The sequence below is a fragment of the Monodelphis domestica genome, chromosome 3 (genome assembly GCF_027887165.1).
Source record: "Monodelphis domestica isolate mMonDom1 chromosome 3, mMonDom1.pri, whole genome shotgun sequence".
Taxonomy (NCBI): domain Eukaryota; kingdom Metazoa; phylum Chordata; class Mammalia; order Didelphimorphia; family Didelphidae; genus Monodelphis; species Monodelphis domestica.
Window position 1 is genome coordinate 59,030,965 of NC_077229.1, and position 19,324 is coordinate 59,050,288.

The window sequence follows — 19,324 nt, forward strand, 5'->3', positions numbered from 1 at the left end:
CCAAAGACTTGGCATCTGCATCCTGCCTCTGATATTATTTGTGTGATTCTATGTCACACTTAAATTGTGTCAATCTCAGTTTCCTTCTCTGCAAAGTGGGAGGGAATTTGGACTAAAGGCTTCTGACGTACCGTCTAGTTCTAGATCTATGAACATATAAGTCCAAATCTAGCTAGAAAAACAAAGAGTAAGATTTTCCATTTGGTGTAATTTTATCAGTGAGAAAAGAACTCTGAAAGAAAAGTTAGGATCATTGATTTAGAAGTAAGCGCAGAAGTCATTTAATCTAGCCTCCTCATATTACAGGTGAGTGATTTGCTCAAGGTCACAGAAGTAGTGACAGAGGCAGGACTTGAACCCCAGTTCTACAATGCTCAGGCACAGATCTTTCTATTTTACTACATTGGATATGAAGTCAGAGAATCTGGGTTCAAACGTCATCTTTTCTACTTGTTCCCTGTTTGATCTTGGCCAAAACTTTACTTCTCTGTAAATCTTTGATAGTGTTTCAGATAGTAAGTCATTGAGAATGTGTTAATTATTTATTATATTCCAGTAGTTCCATTAAGTGCTAGGGATACAAAGAAAAGCACAAAATCCCCAAACAATAAAAAGTAGTCCTTGCTTTTAAGGAGCTCATAGTCCAATGGGTTGAACCATCCATCCATGAGCAACCATGTACAAAAAAGGGACATTATAGGATAAGTTGGAGGGATGACTGGATAGCACTAAGGGGGACCAGGAAATCCTTCTTGTAAAAGGTGAGACTTTTGTTGAGACTTTAAGGAAACCAAAGAAGTAAAGAGGGAGAGATGAGGAGGGAAAGAGTTCAATGGACAGCCAGAAAATATCCAGAGTCAGGAGATAGATTGTCTTGTGGGAGAAACAAGGTGGCCACTATCACTGGATTGTCAATGACATGGGAGAGTGCAAGGTGTAGGAAGACTGGAAAGCTGGGAAGGAGCCAGGTTATAAAGGGCCTTGAAAACCAAACTCAGAGTTTTATATTTGGTCCTGGAGGTTCTAGGAAGCCATCTTAGTCCAACTGTGTAAGTAGGGTTACAGGATCAAAACTGAGCTTTGAGAAAATCACTTTGAGAGGTAAATGAAGGATGGAATGGAGTTGGAAGAGACTTGAGGTATGGAGACCAAGCAGAAGGTTACCATATTAATTCAAGGATAAGAAAAAAAGAATGTGGATCAGGGTGGTGGCAATGTAAGAGGAACAATATTATGAAGAAAGACAGTGATTGGATAAGGGAGTGAGATATAGGAATCAAGGTTTTGAACCTGGGTAACTGGGAGGATGCTAGTGCCTTCAATGGTAACAGGAAAGTTCGAATGAAGGGAGGGCTGGGAGAGAAAGAAAAAGATTCAGTTTTTGATATGGTGAGTTTAAGATGCTTACAGGACTCCCGTTCAAGATGTCTATTAGCCCACTGGTGTGAGGAGATAGGGTAAGGCTGGATAAGTAGATCTGGGAATCATCTGCAGAGAGATGATGGTAATAACACTATAAGCTAACATTTACATAGTAATTGCTATATACCAGACACTGTGCTGAATGCTTTACAATTATTATCTCATTTTATTCTTCCAACAAGCTTGGAAGGTGGTTGCAATTATTATTTCCTTTTACAGATGAGTAAAATGAAGCAAAAAGAGGTTAAATGACTTGCTTAGGGTCACAAAGCCAATAAGCATCTGAGGCTAAATTTGAACTCAGATCTTCCTGACTCTATGCACAATGCTTTACCCACTGCACCACCTACTAGTCCCTAATTGAATTTATGGCAGTTGAGATCATCAAGAGAAATAAGATAGAAGGAAAAGAGTGTACAGAAGGATAGCCCTTTGGGGGCACACCTACAGTTAGCAAGAGTGACCTGGTTGATGATATAACAAAGAAAACTGAGAAGGAATGGTCAAACAGATAGGAGAACCAGGAGAACACATCACCACGGAAGCCTACATAGGAGAGAATATTCAGGAGGAGAAGGTGGTAGATACTGTCAAGGTCTGCAGAGAGGTCAAGGAGGATGAGGACTGAGAAAAGGCCATTAGATTAGGTGATTAAGAACTCTTCTTCTCATGGATCAATCTTCATCTCAGAGGATGGGGCGACTGAAGCTTTGTACCCATGACCTGTGGAGGGAGAACTCCCCATAGGAACCGTCTTCAGGGGTCAGGACTCTGGGGTGAGAGAATTTCATACTAAGGTGCTTCCTTGTTGCTAAATCGGCATGGACAGGGTCTGAGACAAACCTAATGAATTCCACTCAAACTGTGGAAAGCATTAAAGTAAGCTCCAATGACTTGGAGTTAAAGCTAGTCTGGCTTCCATCTGTTCTGGTCTGTAGGGAGAGAGGAAGAGAGCTAAGTACAGAGGGTGACTTGCTGGGCTGGTGGAGAAATGTAATTTTCACCCAGAAAATCAGCAGTGATTGTGTCTTATTGCTGTTTCAAAACAGATTATACAGAGCTTTGGAAATGGGCAATTATTTTTACAGTTTACTGAATGTGGTCGCCTGCTCTCTGGGAGAGCATTAAGACGGTAGGTAGGATCTGTTACCAAGGCTCAGTATTTTTGTTCTTACTTGTTCTAATCCACAATTCAACTTAATTCAATCTGAACCCCAAAGCATTTATTAAATATCTACTAAAAGGGGGGCAGTTAGGGGGTTCAGTCAACAGAGAGACAGGCTTAAAGCCAGATCTTGGGTTCAAATATGATCTCAGACACGTTCTAGCTGTGTGACCCTGGGCAAGTCACTTCATTCCCATTGCCTAGTCCTAACTATTCTTCTGCCTTGGAACCAATATATAGTATTGATTTTAGAAGGGGAAGATTTTAAAAATATCTGTTCCAGGCACTGTGCTAATTCCGAGAGACATTGCTGTTGAGCCATTTTCCAGTTGTGTCTGACTCTTGGTGAGTTTTCTTTAATTTTTTAAATTTAATTTTATTGATTAAGAAAATTTTTTCCATGGTTACATGATTCATGTTCTCTCCCTCCCCTCTTCCCATCCCACTCCCATAGCCAACAGGCAATTCCACTGGGTTTTACATGTGTCCTTGATCAAGACCCATTTCCATATTATTGATATTTGCACCAGGGTGATCATTTAGAGTCTATATCCCCAGTCATATTCCTGTTGAATTTGGGGTTTTCTTAAAACAAAGATACTAGAGTGGTTTGTCCTTTCTTTTTCTAGCTCATTTTATAAATGAGGAAACCAAGGCAAACAAGGCTAGCGATTTGCCAGGGTCACACAGCTAGTAAATGTCCAAAGCCAGATTTGAACTCATGTATTCCCAACTCCACTCCCAGTGTTCTATCCACTGCATCATGTGGCTGCCTGTACAGCAAGTGCCTTCTCTCTGTAGATTATCTCCAGTTTAATTCTGTCTATAGATTTCTTGCACTTTGTCATTTGTACATCATTTATCCCAGCAGACTGTGAGCTCCTTGAGAGCAAGGACTGGTGTTTGTCTTTCTTTGTAACTCCAGAGCTTAGCACAAGGCCTGGCACATAGGAGGTATTTAATAAATGGACTGACTGGACTCTAGAGATATGACCCCCCCCCCTATTCTCACATGACTTCACCTGGGCCACACTGTTCTGTCCCCCTAGATCTGAATTTGCTCCAAGGGAGGAAATGTGAGCAAGGGGTTCAGGAGCTTTCCAGCTATATCTCAAGACTTCCCTGCAGCTTCCAAATAGTCATAATTTCACTTTATGGAGGAATTTCCATCAAGACCACAGCTGAGAACTTGGTCTGTATTTTAAAAATGAAGGACCAGCCACCTCTTCGGTATCAGAGTCAAGATGAGACAATGAGGAGCTCTAAATTACTATTAGTTTCAAAATCCAGAATAAAGACAGAACCTGATGGGTCCTTGGACACTTCAAGAATCAGTGTTGCTTTAAAGCTTCCATTTCCTAATGAGTGCCTAATATCACTCAGCAGAAGAAAGCAAGGCCCAAAGGCAGATGTCATTTCACACACATGGCTGAGCCCCCAACACTGGGAGGCTGACAAGAGGTGATGATTTCTGAAAAGTGGATTATGGGGGCATCTGAGGGATAAAGCTCAAAAAGAAAACTCATTTCCCAGGCCAGGACCCACTTTGGTGCTTGGCCCATGGAAGGTACCAGATTGAATGGATAGTAATAATGATGGGAAGTGATTTCTTTGCTGCCTTAGTATTGCCAAGGATCAGCAAAATGGCGCCATAGTGTGCAGAATGCCAGACTTGGAATCAGGAAGCAAAATGGCGCCATAGTGCACAAAATGCAAGACTTGGAGTCAGGAAGACTCATTTCCCTGACTTCAAATTTGGCCTCAGACACTTCCTAGCTGTGTGACCCTGGGCAAGTCACTTCACCCCATTTCCCTAGCCCTTGTTGCTCTTCTGTCTTAGAATTGATACTAAGACAGTAAAGCTTTTTTTTTTAAAAGAAGTATAATGGGAAAGTTGAAGGCTCTGAATGGGATGGGTTAAAATCTATTGCCTACAATAGACACTTAGTGCAACAAATATTTATCAAATCCCTTCAATGTCACAGCTAATGCGATGTAATACCCTGAAAATAAAGTTACTGGGACACTGCAGTAGCTGCTTTCTCATTGTTCATGGAAGCAATAACTGTCTAGGCCTTGGTTGGGTCTTATTTATTAAGCTGAAAAGAGTGTCACTAATGTCCAGAAGAACAATTTGCAAATTAATTTTGTTTCTTTTTCCAAGGCAAACCACACATATAAACAAGCTCAACCTGCAGTCTAGCCATTAGTAAATAAAGACAAAAATAATACCACAATAATATAGCATTTTAAGGTTTACAAATTTTCCTTGGTAAATGCAAGTAAGTTTTGCATCTCACAAATGTTATTTGTGTTTTTTGACTCAGAAGCTAGGATTAGCCAACAAGTTTGTGTGTTGACAGCTTTGCAAACATAAGCCTTAACAGATTGAAGGTCCTATTGGTTCTTCTGTACACTTGGGACCTTTTATTGCTTAGCTTGCACATGGTGATTCCAAAATTTTAGTGACTGTGGTTTGTGAGAACAATGTGTGTCCCTCATGTGATGGGCTTTGTTTCTCAACAGTTTGGCCTTCAAATTTTATTTTATTTTATTTTAAATTTATGTCTTCTGTCTTACAATAGATACAAATATTGGTTTCAAGGCAGAAGAGCGATAAGGGCTGGGCAACAGGGGTTAGGTGACTTGCCCAGGGTCACACAGCTAGTAAGTGTCTGACTTTAGATTTGAAATCAAGGTCCTCCTTTCTGCAGGACTGGGCTTTCTATCTACTCAACCACCTAGCTGCCTGGACTTCCATTTTTTAACACAATTTAACTTAACACCCATGAGGATAAGGCTGAATTGTACAGGTCTTTTTTGGGTTTCCTTCCATTTTCAAAGTCACTGGTCTGGAGAGAATTGAGACTCATCTTCTACATTTTTCCTTGGAGAGAAGTTTAATGAACTGACCTCTGATAGCTTCTTGGTCTCCAAGACCATATGGAGAAATCAATCCTATTCCTTACCAGTGAAATTTATGCACAGTGTAGAGGATCAATCCATACTTAATGTGAGCACTTGAATAATCTTCAGTGCCAAATAAAGGAATAGGAATGACAAGTGACCCTTGCAAAGTGTCTCTCTAAAGTTATTAAATTCTTCATATTTTTTGACTCTACTACTAGACATAGACCAGAGATCAAAGTCAAAGAAAGGCTACACATCTATCCATCCATATCTCTCTGTCTCTGTCTCTCTCTTTCACACTTTCCCTCTCTCTCTTTCTCTGTCTTTCCTTTTTCTCTCTCTCTCTCTCCCCTCTCTCTCTTCTCACTCTTTCTCTCCTCTCTCTTCTTCTCTCCTCCTCTCCCACTCTCCTTTCTCTCTCTCTGGTTATCTCTTTCTTGGTCTCTCTCTCTTTCTCTTTTTCTTGGTCTCTTTCTTTCTTTTTGGTTTCTCTCTCTCTCTCTCTCTCCTATCCACATACATGTGCATACATACAAACATATGTATAAATGTAGTTATCTATCAATATAGATATATCTATCTGTATATATGTATACAAATAGATATTTATACATATATACCTATATATGTTTGGATGCATCTATAGACATATTTATACATTATATATACAAAGTTATTCTATATGTTTATATCTACATATAGATAAATTTATTATATAGATATCTCTAAATACATACACATTTCTCTATAGTTGTATCTATATACATAATTGTTTATATTTCTGTGTGTATATATATATATATACACATACATATTCATTCACTGTTTTTGACCTCTGGCCTATATGCCCAGGACTAGAATTTTGGAGTTGAAAATGTGAATAAATAATTTTAAAGAGAGACTTTGCAAGAATCACTCATCCTCCCATTCTATATTGTCCTTCTATTTGGGATATATGTGTGTATATCTTCAATTTATGTGTCCTTTATGTGCATACCAAAATATTCATAGTAGTATAATTTTCTCATAGCAAAATATTGGGAAAAAAGTTCAGAACCCATTGACAGGGGAATGGATGAATGAATAATAATATTAATACTGTGTAATAAAAAATACAGAGAATATGGAGAATTCATAGAAACCTGGAAAGTTTGGCATGAACTGATACAGAGTGAAGAGAGCAGAATTAGGAGGGCAATACATTGACTAAACATGATGGTCCCAACAATGTAACTGCACCCATCCATCCATCCGTCCGTCCATCTATCCACTTGATTGTGGTTGAACTCTGACTAAAGACCCTCAATCTTGGTTCTAGAGGACTGAGTAGTATAATGGAAAGAATGCTGAATTTGGAGTCAGAGGACTTGAGTTAAAAATCGAGCCTATGCCATTCACTGCATGTGAGGTTCTAGGCATATTACTTCATCTCTCTGGCCTAGTTTTCCTCATTGGAAAAACAAAGGAATTAGATGAAATGTTTCCTAATGTCCCTCGTGGCTCTAAATCTTTATGATCCCTTTCCAACTCTTAAGCTAAAGTCAGACATTGCTCCCCCTTAACTCCCATGTACTCTACAATTTAGTTTAACTGGCCCTCCTGTTCTTCACACAGGCCACTCCATTTTTCATCTAATTCTGTGCTTTCTCCTGGCTGTCTCCTATACCTGGAATGCATTACACTGCCCCCCCCACCCAATCACTGCTTCATAGAGTGTCTCTCTTCCTTTAAGAGGCAGTTCAAGCCCACTATTCTGCATGAAACCTTTCCTGATCCCTTCAACTGCTAATTCCTTCCATCTCTCTTTGACTACTTTGTATATATTTGCATTTATTAACTTCACGTTTATTCTATATTTTTAGTAGGTACCTCTTGTCTACTTCATTGGAATGTAAGCTCTTTGAAAATATTGTTTTTCTCTTTATACTTGTATCCCTTGCATCTAGAGCAGTGCAGAAATACTTTAGGGTTCTGTTCTTTCTCTTAATCTATGATGTTATGAAAGATGGAAAAATATACTCCATTCTCTTGGAAGAGAAATAGGGGACAACAAACACTGAATGTTGAAGATGCTACCAGATGTAGTCATGGTGGCAATTTCACTCATGGGGTGAGTTCTACAGGTAGGGATCAGCTGTAACAATATAATAAAATAATCTTATATTGTATTCATTCCTAATATAGTAATAAAACATTATTAATACAACAATACAGACAATATTATGTTGCATTATTATATGCTTATAGCTAGAAGAGGTCTTGGAGCTCATCTAGCTCAGCATCCTCTTTTCACAGTTGGAAAAATGGGGGAATGGATGACCAGGGAAGGGCCGTGGTCCTTCAGTTGGACACAGGTCCTTTGGTTCCCAATTTTTCCAGCACCTCATAGTGTACATTGAGAACCCTAGGGTTCCTCACACTTGTTTCCAGCTTTGCTCTTGGGGGAATTGGTCTGTGGTTCTGAGAACCTCCTGCACCTAATCTTCTCAACATCTGGTGCCCCTCCCCATTTGGAAGGAATGAGCAATATGCTACTTACGTAAGCAGCCATGCCTCTTTTCAGAGAGTAAGTCCCTTCCTATCACTACGAGTTGCCTGGCTGCTGACATCCTGATAAGTGAAAGGAGCTTTTAATCTCCACTTCCTAGCTAGCACTCATGGATCTGCCCAGACTAATTTTCAATCAAGAGAGACAAAGTGTGAGACTGTCCACCTGTTTATAGAATTGCCAAAGGCATCAGCTATGAAGATGGAGTTTGACAGACTGGCATCAAACACTGGTCCTGTTACCCCTCTGCCCTCCAGGAGGGTTTGAAAGGAAATTTTCTCCTTAGTGCCTTTGCCTTAAATAAGGGCTTACCAAAATGTGAAGAAAAGGAGAAAAAATGTTCCAAGTTTCTCTTTTTCCCACTTGTTAGTGTGTGTTGAGGTCCAATATTCTTTGCAATGATTGGTATGTGTATCCATACCCCTGAGAGTCTCTTCTACTAATGATTATACACCTTCTATTTTGAGCTTTGTAGGGAGGGGGACTCAGTCCCTTCCAAGGCATCCCATTCCACTTTTGGATAGCTCTACTTGTTAGGAAGACTTTCTTGATGTCATGTCTAAATTTTTCTCTTTTTAATGCTCCTCCCACCTTCCTATTGTTAGAGGTAGCTTTAAAAAATCATTGTTCAGTCATTGTGGTAATGCTTGATTTTTTGTGACCCCATTTGGGTTTTCTTGATCCTGGAGAGGTTTTGCCATTTCCTTCTCAAGTTCATTTTACAGATAAGGAAATTGAGGCACATAGAGTTGAGTGACTTGCTCATGGTTATATACCTAGTAAATATCTGAGTCTGGATTTGAACTCATGACTTCCTGACTCAAGGCCCAGTAATATATCCACTGAGCTACCCAGCTTCCCTATAGGTAACTAGGTTGCTCACTGGATAGACCATTAAACCTGGAGTCAAGAAAACACATAACCCGTGTTTGCTTCACTTTTGTTATTTGTGAAATGAGGCTAATAACATCACCTACCTCATAGGGTTGTTATAAAGATTAAATGAGATAATATTAGTAAAGCGATTTGTATAGTGCCTGATATGTAGTAGGTATTTAATAAATACTTGGTTCCTTCCTTTCTCTAAATGTGCCTTTTGTGGCGGGGGGAGGGGGGAACTGAACAAATTTCTTTCCTTTTCCACATGCCAGCCCTTGGAATACTATAAGAGAACTATCACCTCTCATTCTCCCAGATTCCCAAAGAGGTTAGTTTTATTCTCCAGGCTAACCATGCACCTAAACAGGGTATACCAGGAACCCCCCAACTAAAGAAGATGTGCTTGAACAAGGAGGGGCTGATTATTTGGTTACATGTCTAGGACAGTACTTGGTATCTGTTGGGAATTTCATCATTTTATAAACCCATAGTTCACAGGTCCTTTTCCCTTGATATCAAGCTTAAATCTGTCTTTGGCCCTTAAGCCCATTGCCATCCTTTCTACCCTCAGGGTCAAACAGAAAAAGCCTATTTCTGTTTCTTCCCTTCCCTTCAAACACTTGAGCCACTTATTATACCATCCGAGAGTTTTCTTTTCCCTGGGTCAAGTTGTCCCAGCATATTTGATTCTCAAATGGCATGGCCTTGTGATCCTTCATAATTTTTGTCATTCTTTACCTTATCTCTGCTGTCTTCCTAAAATGTGGACCCAGCACTGAACAGAGACTCCAGATGGGGTCTGACCATATTAGAGGAAAGTAGAATCATTTGGTCCCACATCCGGGACATCATACCTCCTAATGGAGTTTAAGATCACATTGACTTTTTTAGCCAGACTTTGAAGGTTGGATAGGGATTAGAAAAGAGAAGGGGCAAATCAGGAGCAGGATTAACAGGAATCAGAGCTGTGTGAATTTGTCACACAAAGAGGCTCGTGGTCTTCACCTGGCAGGATTTTTGACCAGACTTGAATCATAGGCTGGGAGGCACCTCAGTGGTCTTGGAATCCAATGCCCCCATTTTACAGATGGAGAAACCAAGGCTTATATGGGTTATGTGACTTGTGCAGAGATCACACAGTCTGTGTGTCTGAAACAGGATTCAAACACTGGTCTTTCAGACTCCAGATAGAAAGCAATGCACTATAACATACTTGCTTTGTTTTTTGGTTAGAGATGATTATAATATAGTTTTGAAGATGGAAAGGAACTTTGAAACCATTACTTCTACCTCTTCATTTTACTGATGACAAAAGTGAGAACCCAATGAGATAAACTTAAATTGATCAGGGTCATAGGGCTTATAAGTGTGTCTGAAGCAGGATAAAAACCCAGGTCTTCCTGACTCTCAGTCCAGTTCTTATCTACAGCTCGAGACTTACCTGATTCCCTCTTCCTTACTCTTTTCCTGCTAGGACTCTTCCCCCAAGGCAGAAAAGTGATTAGAAACTAAAGCTCAGGAAATGTCACAAGGTGAAATCCAGCTGTTTCAAGTAAGGTTGATCTCAGATTGATGACAGATGTTTTCATTTCCTTTTTAAAAAATGCTAATCTCGAATGGGGCTTCCCCCTCCCAACGCTTGGAATTAGGACTGGTACAGCTGTGGCCCTCACCCTGTATTAATTGTATAACTGCTAGTGGAGAAGATACAAGTTTCCCAGCTGTGTAATCATTAATTAACTTGGAGGCAAGTGAGTGACTCCAAGCCATATTTATTTGCAAAAAATGCCCAACTCATAAGAAAGCAGCCCTTCCCCAATAGTCTAAGCCCCATTCAGGTCACTGCAGAATGCCAATGAGGAAAAGCCAAGAGAATGTGCAGTGAAAGGAACTGGGGGATTAGTTCTCCCATCAGCCACTCTACCTCAGGTGGAGATCAGTCTCAGGTATTGAGCATATTCCTCTTTAGGGAAAAATAGTGAAGCATTAGAGAATGCAGAAGAGGCCAGTGAGTCTGGATGGGACTGAAATAGCTGAACCCTCAGGGCACTTTGCCCAAAGGAATCATGGTGGTTCAGAGAAGGGTATAGGATGCGATAATTCCCCATATCGGGGCATTCACAGCAGGGCAGCAGAGGGAAGGTTATTTTACACTTGGAGCTATGCTCAGAGAGGATGGAGAGCATGCTATCTCTTCTCAGGGAGTCAGCATGGCATGCCTGAACCTCTGAGTTTTTTGCTTCCAGAGGAGAGACCATGAAGGATGAAATGAGTGAATGGTTCAAGAATGAAGAGTCCATGTCTATTAGCTACTGCAGGGTGCTTCTAGGATGACCTTCCTCATGAAGTTATTTCTTTTATTTCCAACTCTATCCCGTCCCTAAACCCCAAACAAAGCCCCACGCTTCTCTAAAAGCTTCCTTTCATAAAGCCCCATTTTTGTTGTTAAAGACTGACAAGGCATTGGAGAGAATGTATAAAAACTAACCAATTCCTACCGAAGGCTGGTGAATGTGAGAGCACCACTTACTCATTTCCATTCTCTCCTAGTGAGAACTGATTTAGAACTGGAGGAACTTGGACAGGGTCAAACTAAACCATAAAGCTATATTCCTTAGTCACCAGCTGACAAACATTTAGTGCCTACTATGTGCTAGGCACCGTCCTAAGTGCCAGGGATATAAGGAATGGTCAAAACACTGTCTCTGGTCTCAAGAAACTTATAATAAAGGAGATATCTTTTTGTAACTGTAAGGTGAGCTCAGAAGGATGATACTAGAGAGGAGGAAAGGGGGGCAGGATAGTAAGGGCAATGGATGTGTGTGTGTGTGAACTAAGACAAGCCTGTGGAAAGTGGGAATCTGAGCTGTCCTGAAGAAGTGCAGAGAAGCTAGAAGGCAGAAATGAGGAGGGAGAACATCCTGAGTGACAGTCAGGGAAAATGCACAGAGTCTGGGAGACAGTGTCATGTGCTCAGAATAGAAAGGACAGTATTGCAAGAATATAGGGTAAGTTATGTGGGACCATGGACAGATCACTGGACTTGGATCAGGAAGGCTCATTTTCATGAATTCAGATTTAGCCTCAGACACTTCCTAGTTATGTGACCCTGGGCAAGTTTCTTAACCCTGTTTGCCTCAGTTTCCTCATCTGTAAAAGGAGCTGGGGAAGGTAATTTTTTTTCCCAAGAAAATCCCCAAAGATGATCATGAAGAGTAGAAAAACAACTGGAACAACTGAACACAAGATGGACAGGGGAGTGAGGTGTAAAGAGACTGGAAATTTGGGAAGGAGTCAGGTTGTGAAAGGTTTTAAATCTCAGATTGAAGATTTTATATTTAATCTTGGAGGTAGTAGCCCTCTTGTTTATCAGTAGCTGAGTGGAGAATGGATTGGAGTGGGGAGAAACTTAAGGCAGGGAGACTAGTTAGAAGGTTGTTGTAATAGTTTAGGTGAGAGGTGATGGCTATTTGAATGCAAAGAAGAGGACACATATGAGAAACATGCAAGTAGAAAATAACAAGATTTTGAACAGATTGGAGAGTTGAGTGAGTTTGAGAAAGGATTTGAAGATGACTCTGAAGTTACAAGCTTAAATAACTGGGAAGCTGGTAGTGTTCTAAGCAGTAAAAGGGAAGTTCAAGACAGGAAATGCTGAGTTTTATTTTGTGTTGAAAAAGAGATGACTACCAGATATATAGGAAAAGACATCCAAAAGGCAGCTGATGTTGTGGCACTCAGGAAAGAGATTAGGGCTGGATATAGGATGCTCCCAAAGTCTTGGTATAGTTTTAAGCTGAACAGCTGAAAATTGTATATTGAGCTGAAAATTATCTGTATAGAGATGATAATTAAGTCTATGGTAGCTGATGAGGCTACCACATTCAATTAAAGCTTCTCTTCAAAGTTGCCAATCATTTAATTGGCAGATTGGGTGGCCTTTTCCCATTTCTCATCCTTCTTAAACCATTCCAGCCTGAGACTTAGCCATTCAACAAGACTTTATTAGGCTCCTCCTATATGTAGGCACCATGTAAGGTACCAGAGATTCAAGGAAATGTAAAACCATGGTTTAAATATTTTTTTAATCCTTTCTGTTTTAGAATCCATACTAGATAGCATAGAGCAGGGGATAACCATTTTGGTGTCATGGGCCCTTTGGAAATCTGGTGAAGCCTATGGATCCCTACTTAGATTCAAGTTTTTAAATGCATGAAATAAAATATACATGATAATAAATGAATAATACAGGTATCATAAGATGTTTTTAGAAAACTGTAGTGTCACAGGTTAAGAATTGCTGGTATAGAGGAAAAGAAAAAAAGACCCATGATAGACTCCTGAATATCCAAAGTTATAAAGTAGGTGAAACTTGGAAGAAGATCCACCAAAGGACACTACGAAGGATTGGTAAGATGGGTTGGAGAGATCAGTGGCACAATAACAGAGAAGAGAGAGTTTTCAGGAAAAAAAGTCAATGGTAGTTTGTTATAGTTTTCTTTCCCATTAGAATGTCGACTTTCTGAGATAGCTAAGTAACTCAGTGGATAGAGAGCCAGGCCTGGAGTCAGGAGATCTTGGGTTCAAATCTGGCTTTAGAAACTTCTTAGTTGTTTGACTCTGGGCAAGTCACTTAACACAACTGCCTAGCCATCACTGTTTTTCTGTCTTGGTACCAGTATTGATTATATAACAGATGGCGATGGTGTTAAAAAAAGAATGAAAACATATTTTTGCCTTTCCATGTTTACACCTGATCCAGTGCTTGGATATAGTAGGAGCCTAAAAGGTCTCGTTGAATGACTGACCTCCAAGGCTGAAGAAGATTTAAGAAGGATGAGAAATGGGGAAAGGACACCATATATGGCAATTAGACCACTGGCAACTTTGGAAAGACAGGTTTTAGTTGAATGTGCTTGGTGGTGTTTGGTTTATACTTTTAGCCACTGGATGGGGAAGTATTTGTGGAAAGAATTGACTTCAGTCTACCCCACTTACTTCATTATCTTACATTGTTGCCTGGAAGAACCTGAAGCCTGGAGATTACAGAGGTTCATTCTAACAGAACTTGAACCTGTAACCTTCTGATCTGTAGAAAAATGGTTCCTGCTGTAGAATCATCCTCACAAGTTTTGACAGGCTCTGTAAATTGGATTTCTTCAAGGGCAGCTCATTTGCATCTAATTTAGCAATTCCATTTTGTTACCACAATCAAAGGCTATTCAGCTAAAATTCACTGGGAAAGTGTCAGTCAAGTATCTCTTAATGAGACCACTAAAGGTAGAGGGAGGGAAGGGAAGTCAGGTGCTTTTCTACTTTGTTGTAATAAGGGTTGACCCATCAGTGCATGGCAGTCAACCACAGGGAGCCCCATTTATGCTCTGCAGACCTCCTCATGTTGCTCTGCAGAGGTACAAATGGTGATTTGAAGCCAATCTGCTGGGCTGGACTGTCATTAATTGCCTTGTCTGGGATAAGGTCAGAATTTTTTTCTGTGTGAATGGGTGTTTGTTCATTAATGTAGCCTGGATTTAGATAATATATCAAAAGAGTCCAAAAGGACACATGGGAGGGGAAGTAACATTGAAGACTTAGACTTAATTTAAATAACATCCAAGTTTCATCAAAAAAATAAGGGCCATTATTGAAAACATGAGTTGGGAAGGAAATTCTTTTTTAAAATCCATCCACTTGGAAATAGAATTGAATTCTGCTTATCAACTGGGAGCAACGAAGTCTCTTTTTGTCTCCCAAAGAAATTGGACAATTAACAAGAAGAAAACCTGAGGCAATAAAGCCACAGGGATCCAGAAGCACCCTATTAAAGAGAAATGATAGACAGAACAGCAGTGTGCATTACTTTTCAGTTTTGAACCCCCAGACTGATGTGGGAAACTCTGGTTTCCAGCTGTGTATGTATTTAGGGGAGGGGGCTAAGATTGATAATAACCTCATCCCTAGAAGAGCTTGTCCATAGGTGTCTTTGATGTCTTTCTAGGGAAGAGAGCTTTGTGAGGGTCACCTGCCTGGGCAGGGGTCTCCATTTCAGCTTGTCCCTTCTCTCAAAGGGACCATATTTTGTTCCCATTGGAAAAGTCATGGTGGGAGCATCAAGAGATCTCTTGGATGCTCCAGCAGACCCAAGGGTCCCCTAATTAGTAAAACCATAAATATAAGAGAAACAGCATAGAGTGGAAAGAGTTAGGATTTTGTTGTCCTGGATTTGAGTCTGAGCTCTGTGACTAACTACCTGTATGGTCTTAAGTAAACACTTCACTTTGCTGGGCCTAAGTTGTCTCATCTGTAAAAATGAGAGGGTTGGACTCCATGACCGCTGAAATCCCTTCTGATTTTAGAGTTATGATCCTGTATTTTGTTTCTGTATTCATTTTTATCTTCACATGCAGTGGCTGATTTAAGGTTTCCCAGAATCACAAAATCCCAGAACTAAGAAATTATCTGGATCAATTCATACCTGAACAAGAATAAAAGGCAATGGAAAGGTATAATGGAAAGGGATTTGGAATCTGGAACAATATTCCAGGATGGATTTGTAATCAGAGTACCAGGGTTCAGATCCCAACTTCATCACCTCTATAACCCTACGCAAGTCACTTTATCTCAAGATGCCTCTGTTTCCTTCTCTGTAAAACAAAAGAGTTGGATTAGGTGGCCTCTGAAGTCCCTTCCAGCACTAGAATGATGATCCTACAATCCTTGAAACGCACCTCTGAGGAGGTATCAGTCATCTTTTATTTGAAAATGTATTTCTGTCTTAGAATCAATACTAAAACAGAAGTTTAAAAAAGAAAAGCAGTGGATAGAGTGATAGGCTTGGAGAGAGGTGGGTCTGGATTCAAATCTGACCTCAGTCACTTCCTAGCTCTGTGATTCTGGGAAAATCACTTAACTCTGATTTCCTAGCTCTTGCCACTCTTCTTCCATCTTACAATGGACACTTAGAATTGATGCCTAGGAAGGAGAGGATTAAAAAAAAAATAAACTATACAAGGGGAGCCCACAGTCTCTTGTGGTAGTTCATACCCCTTCCCCTAAGTGTTAGGAACTTTTTTTCCTCATATTGAGCTCAACTCTGAAAGGGCAAATTCTTCTCAATTGCCTCTAATTTTGGCTTCTGGGGCAAAGAAGACCAGGATGACCCTTCAAAGAGCTGAAGGCAGTTATCATGCTACTCTTCTTTACCTTTAGACTTACCATCCCCATTGTATTTCACTTGCAGAATGTAATAATAGGTCACATTTATATAGTCTTTCTAAAATGCTTCATAAACATGATCTCTTTTGATCTTCACAATGACTCTGGGCTACCATCAACATCATGGTCATTGTTGTCACCATCATCATCACCCTCACCACCATCATCATAACTTCTATTTCATATTTGAAGAAAAGAGTAAGCATGGCATAGTGGATAAAAAGTTGAACATGAAGCCAGGAAGATGGCTCAAGACCCATCTCAGACACATTCCAGCTGTGTGACTTTGGGCAAGTCCCTCAACCTCTTAGTTTTCCAAGCATCCTCTTCCTTAGTATAAGATGCTTGGAATAGGAGGAGGTATATAAGCTCTTAGTCAGTACCACAGATCCAGTGTCATTCCTGGATTTAGCCCCAACTTCCCAAGTTCAAATCTGGCCTTAGAACCTTTCTAGCTGTGTGACCCTGGGCAAGTAATTTAACTCTGTTTGCCCCAGTTTCTTCCTCTGACACCTGAGCTGGAAAAGGAAATGGCAAACCACTCCAGCATCTTTGCCAAGAAAACTCTAAATGGGGTTATAGAGAGTCAGACATAATTAAAATGACTGAATAATCACAAACAATGAGACTTGGTCTATGTAGAATACAGCCAAGCACCTCTGTGCCCCAAGAAAGGTTTGAAAATTATAGGACTTACCTTCCTCATCCCCATCATGGCAATGCAAATCCACTTTTATTTCTTTTTTTAAACCCTTACCTTCCACCTTAGAATCAATACTGTAATTGGTTCCAAGGTAGAAGAGTGGTAAAGTCTAGGCAATGGGGGTTAAGTGACTTGCCCAGGGTCACATAGCAAGGGATTATCTGAGTCCAGATTTGAACCGAGGACCACCCATCTCTGGGTCTGGCTTTCAATCCACTGAGCTACCCAGTTGCTCCAAATTTTACTTCTTAAAAGACTAAATGTGTGATTGTCCAGTGGAGGATTGGAGTCTTCACTGTAACACAAGTGACTTGCCCTAAGACCTGCCTGCCACAGAGAGGGAGATTTTCTGGCATTAAACACTGCATCTATACATATTCTATTACATATAGTACATATAATACATATTATATATAATATAGGGCATTATAACAAAGTCCTTGTTGTGTCTCCGGTGTGTTGTACGCCATGAGAAATGCTCATATTGCCCAACTCTAGTCTTTTCTCCATGTCACAGCATGTGCTCATTTCTTGAACTTTTACTGATCAAACCAAATCCGGGATTCTCCCCAAAACCAACCTTCAGATTGTGCCCATTCTGTTTCATTTCCTCAGTTTCCGTTCTATGGTCCCCTGCTTACCTGTGAGGACATCCCATGGCAAGGATATAGGATTGCTCTATCATCATCCTCTGCTCCCTGGTCCAAGCAGTAGCCACTGGCCTTGCTGTTTCTCACCTATGCCCAGGAACCAAAGGAAAAACCGCATTATTAGCCAGTATCTGTCTCATGCATGAGGCTAGGAGTTCAAGATTCCAGTGAATGAATGATTCTTGAACGAATGAATGATGAATTCATTGAATGAATTAAAAATATACCTAGAACATTCTGAGCACTGTCCTAGGTGCTAGAGACCCAACCTATCCTCTAAGAGTTTATTCTGGGAAGGGGGCAACAATACATACAGGGGAATGGTGGCCAGGGATGGAAGTTTTGGTTTGGGCATTCACAGACATGGTAAGTGGAGTCATAGAAGAGTACACTATTACACTCTTTACAATAGCAGGGACTGGTACTGTACAACTCCTGGACCTGGAGTCAGGAAGCCTTGTGTTCAGAAACTACTGGCTGCATGAGCCTGGACATGTTACTTATTTGCTTCCTGCCTCAGTTTCCTCATCTGTAAAATGGAAATATTAATAGTACCGACCTCCCAGGGTTCTGTGAGGATAAGATGAGCTACTATTTATAAAATGCAATGCAAACCCTAAAGTATTATATAAATGCAAGCCATATATACTATTAGCAATGGTAGTGATGATTTGATGGCCTCTCCCAAGTTTGGGTTTGGGGCCTTGCCTTGTTGGGGTGTATTCCCTCTCAGCCCATACCTGTTAGTCCAAGTTAACTCATACCCTTCACTGGGTCCCTCATTTCCCAAATCTCTCATGAGCTCTTGGAAGAAGCAACCTTGGGTCATTGGGCCCAGAGTGTCCCAAGGAAAGAGAAAATACTGAGAGTGGGCTGGCAGAACAGATCAGTAGAAGATGAGTCCACTGACTCTAGAAAAATGTCTTTCTGGAGAGAGTGAGGCATTTTTGGTCTAGGACCCCGGGAAAGGTCCACCAAGCATCCAGAGTCCCTCACATCATATTCTCTTATAACAATGAGGTTTCCACTGACAAGACATTATGGAAGTCTGCCCTGTTTCCTTGTGTGAATGATAAATTGACAGGGTTCATCACCTCAAGGAGGAGGTAAAGGCTGAGACTAATGAAAGAGACTCAGAATAGGAATAAATCATGAAATCACAGAATCACAGACTGAGCTGAAAAAGGCCATGGAGACCACTGAGTCCAATACCTCTATTTCAGAGATGAGTAATGGAGGCCCAGAGAAGCTGTGACTTGCCAAAGATCATATAACTAACAAATGTTGGAGGCAGGATTTGAACCTATATGTTCTTCACTCCAAGTCCACATTCTATTGGATATACCATGCGACTTCCAAATCTTCCACAGATTTAGCTAGATTCCTCAGATGGCAGATTTGTTTTTTAAATCCTTATCTTCCACCTTAGAATCAATACTGATTCTAAGGCAGAAGAAAGGTAAAGGCTAGGCAATGACTTTCCCAGGGTCACAAAGAAAGGAAGTCATATTTGAACCCAAGACCTCCTCTGTCTCTGGACCTGGATTTCAACCCAGCTGCCCCCCTACATGACAGATCTTACTTGATCTTGCACAGAAAACCAGTTCCTAAATTTTGTCTATTCTAAGATATTGCTCTTTAACAGAAAATCTCCTTGGTTATTCCTCTCATGGTGCTGAGAATATAAAGAAAAAGCAGCAAGTAAAATGTTATGATTTCATGCACTGTGTCAGAGAGAATCAGAGATCACTGGACGTGTAGCAAGGAAGGCTTAGGTTCAAATCTTGCCTTTGACACACTTAATAGCTGTGTCATCCTGGGTAAGTCACTTA

General features: G+C 40.5%; 1 protein-coding gene across 2 annotated transcripts in view; it reads right to left on the reverse strand.

Annotated features, from left to right (window-relative positions):
- GALNT9 (polypeptide N-acetylgalactosaminyltransferase 9) overlaps positions 1 to 19,324 on the reverse strand; it is a 581,478-nt gene that overhangs the window by 278,433 nt on the left and 283,721 nt on the right. The window contains exon 9 of one of the 2 annotated variants that reach the window (XM_056821945.1): positions 17,484 to 17,579. The exons of the other annotated variant lie outside the window; for it this stretch is intronic. Within the exon in view, the coding sequence (XP_056677923.1) occupies positions 17,484 to 17,579 (96 nt within the window). The remainder of the gene's footprint in view (positions 1 to 17,483; positions 17,580 to 19,324) is intronic. 2 annotated transcript variants of the gene reach the window in all.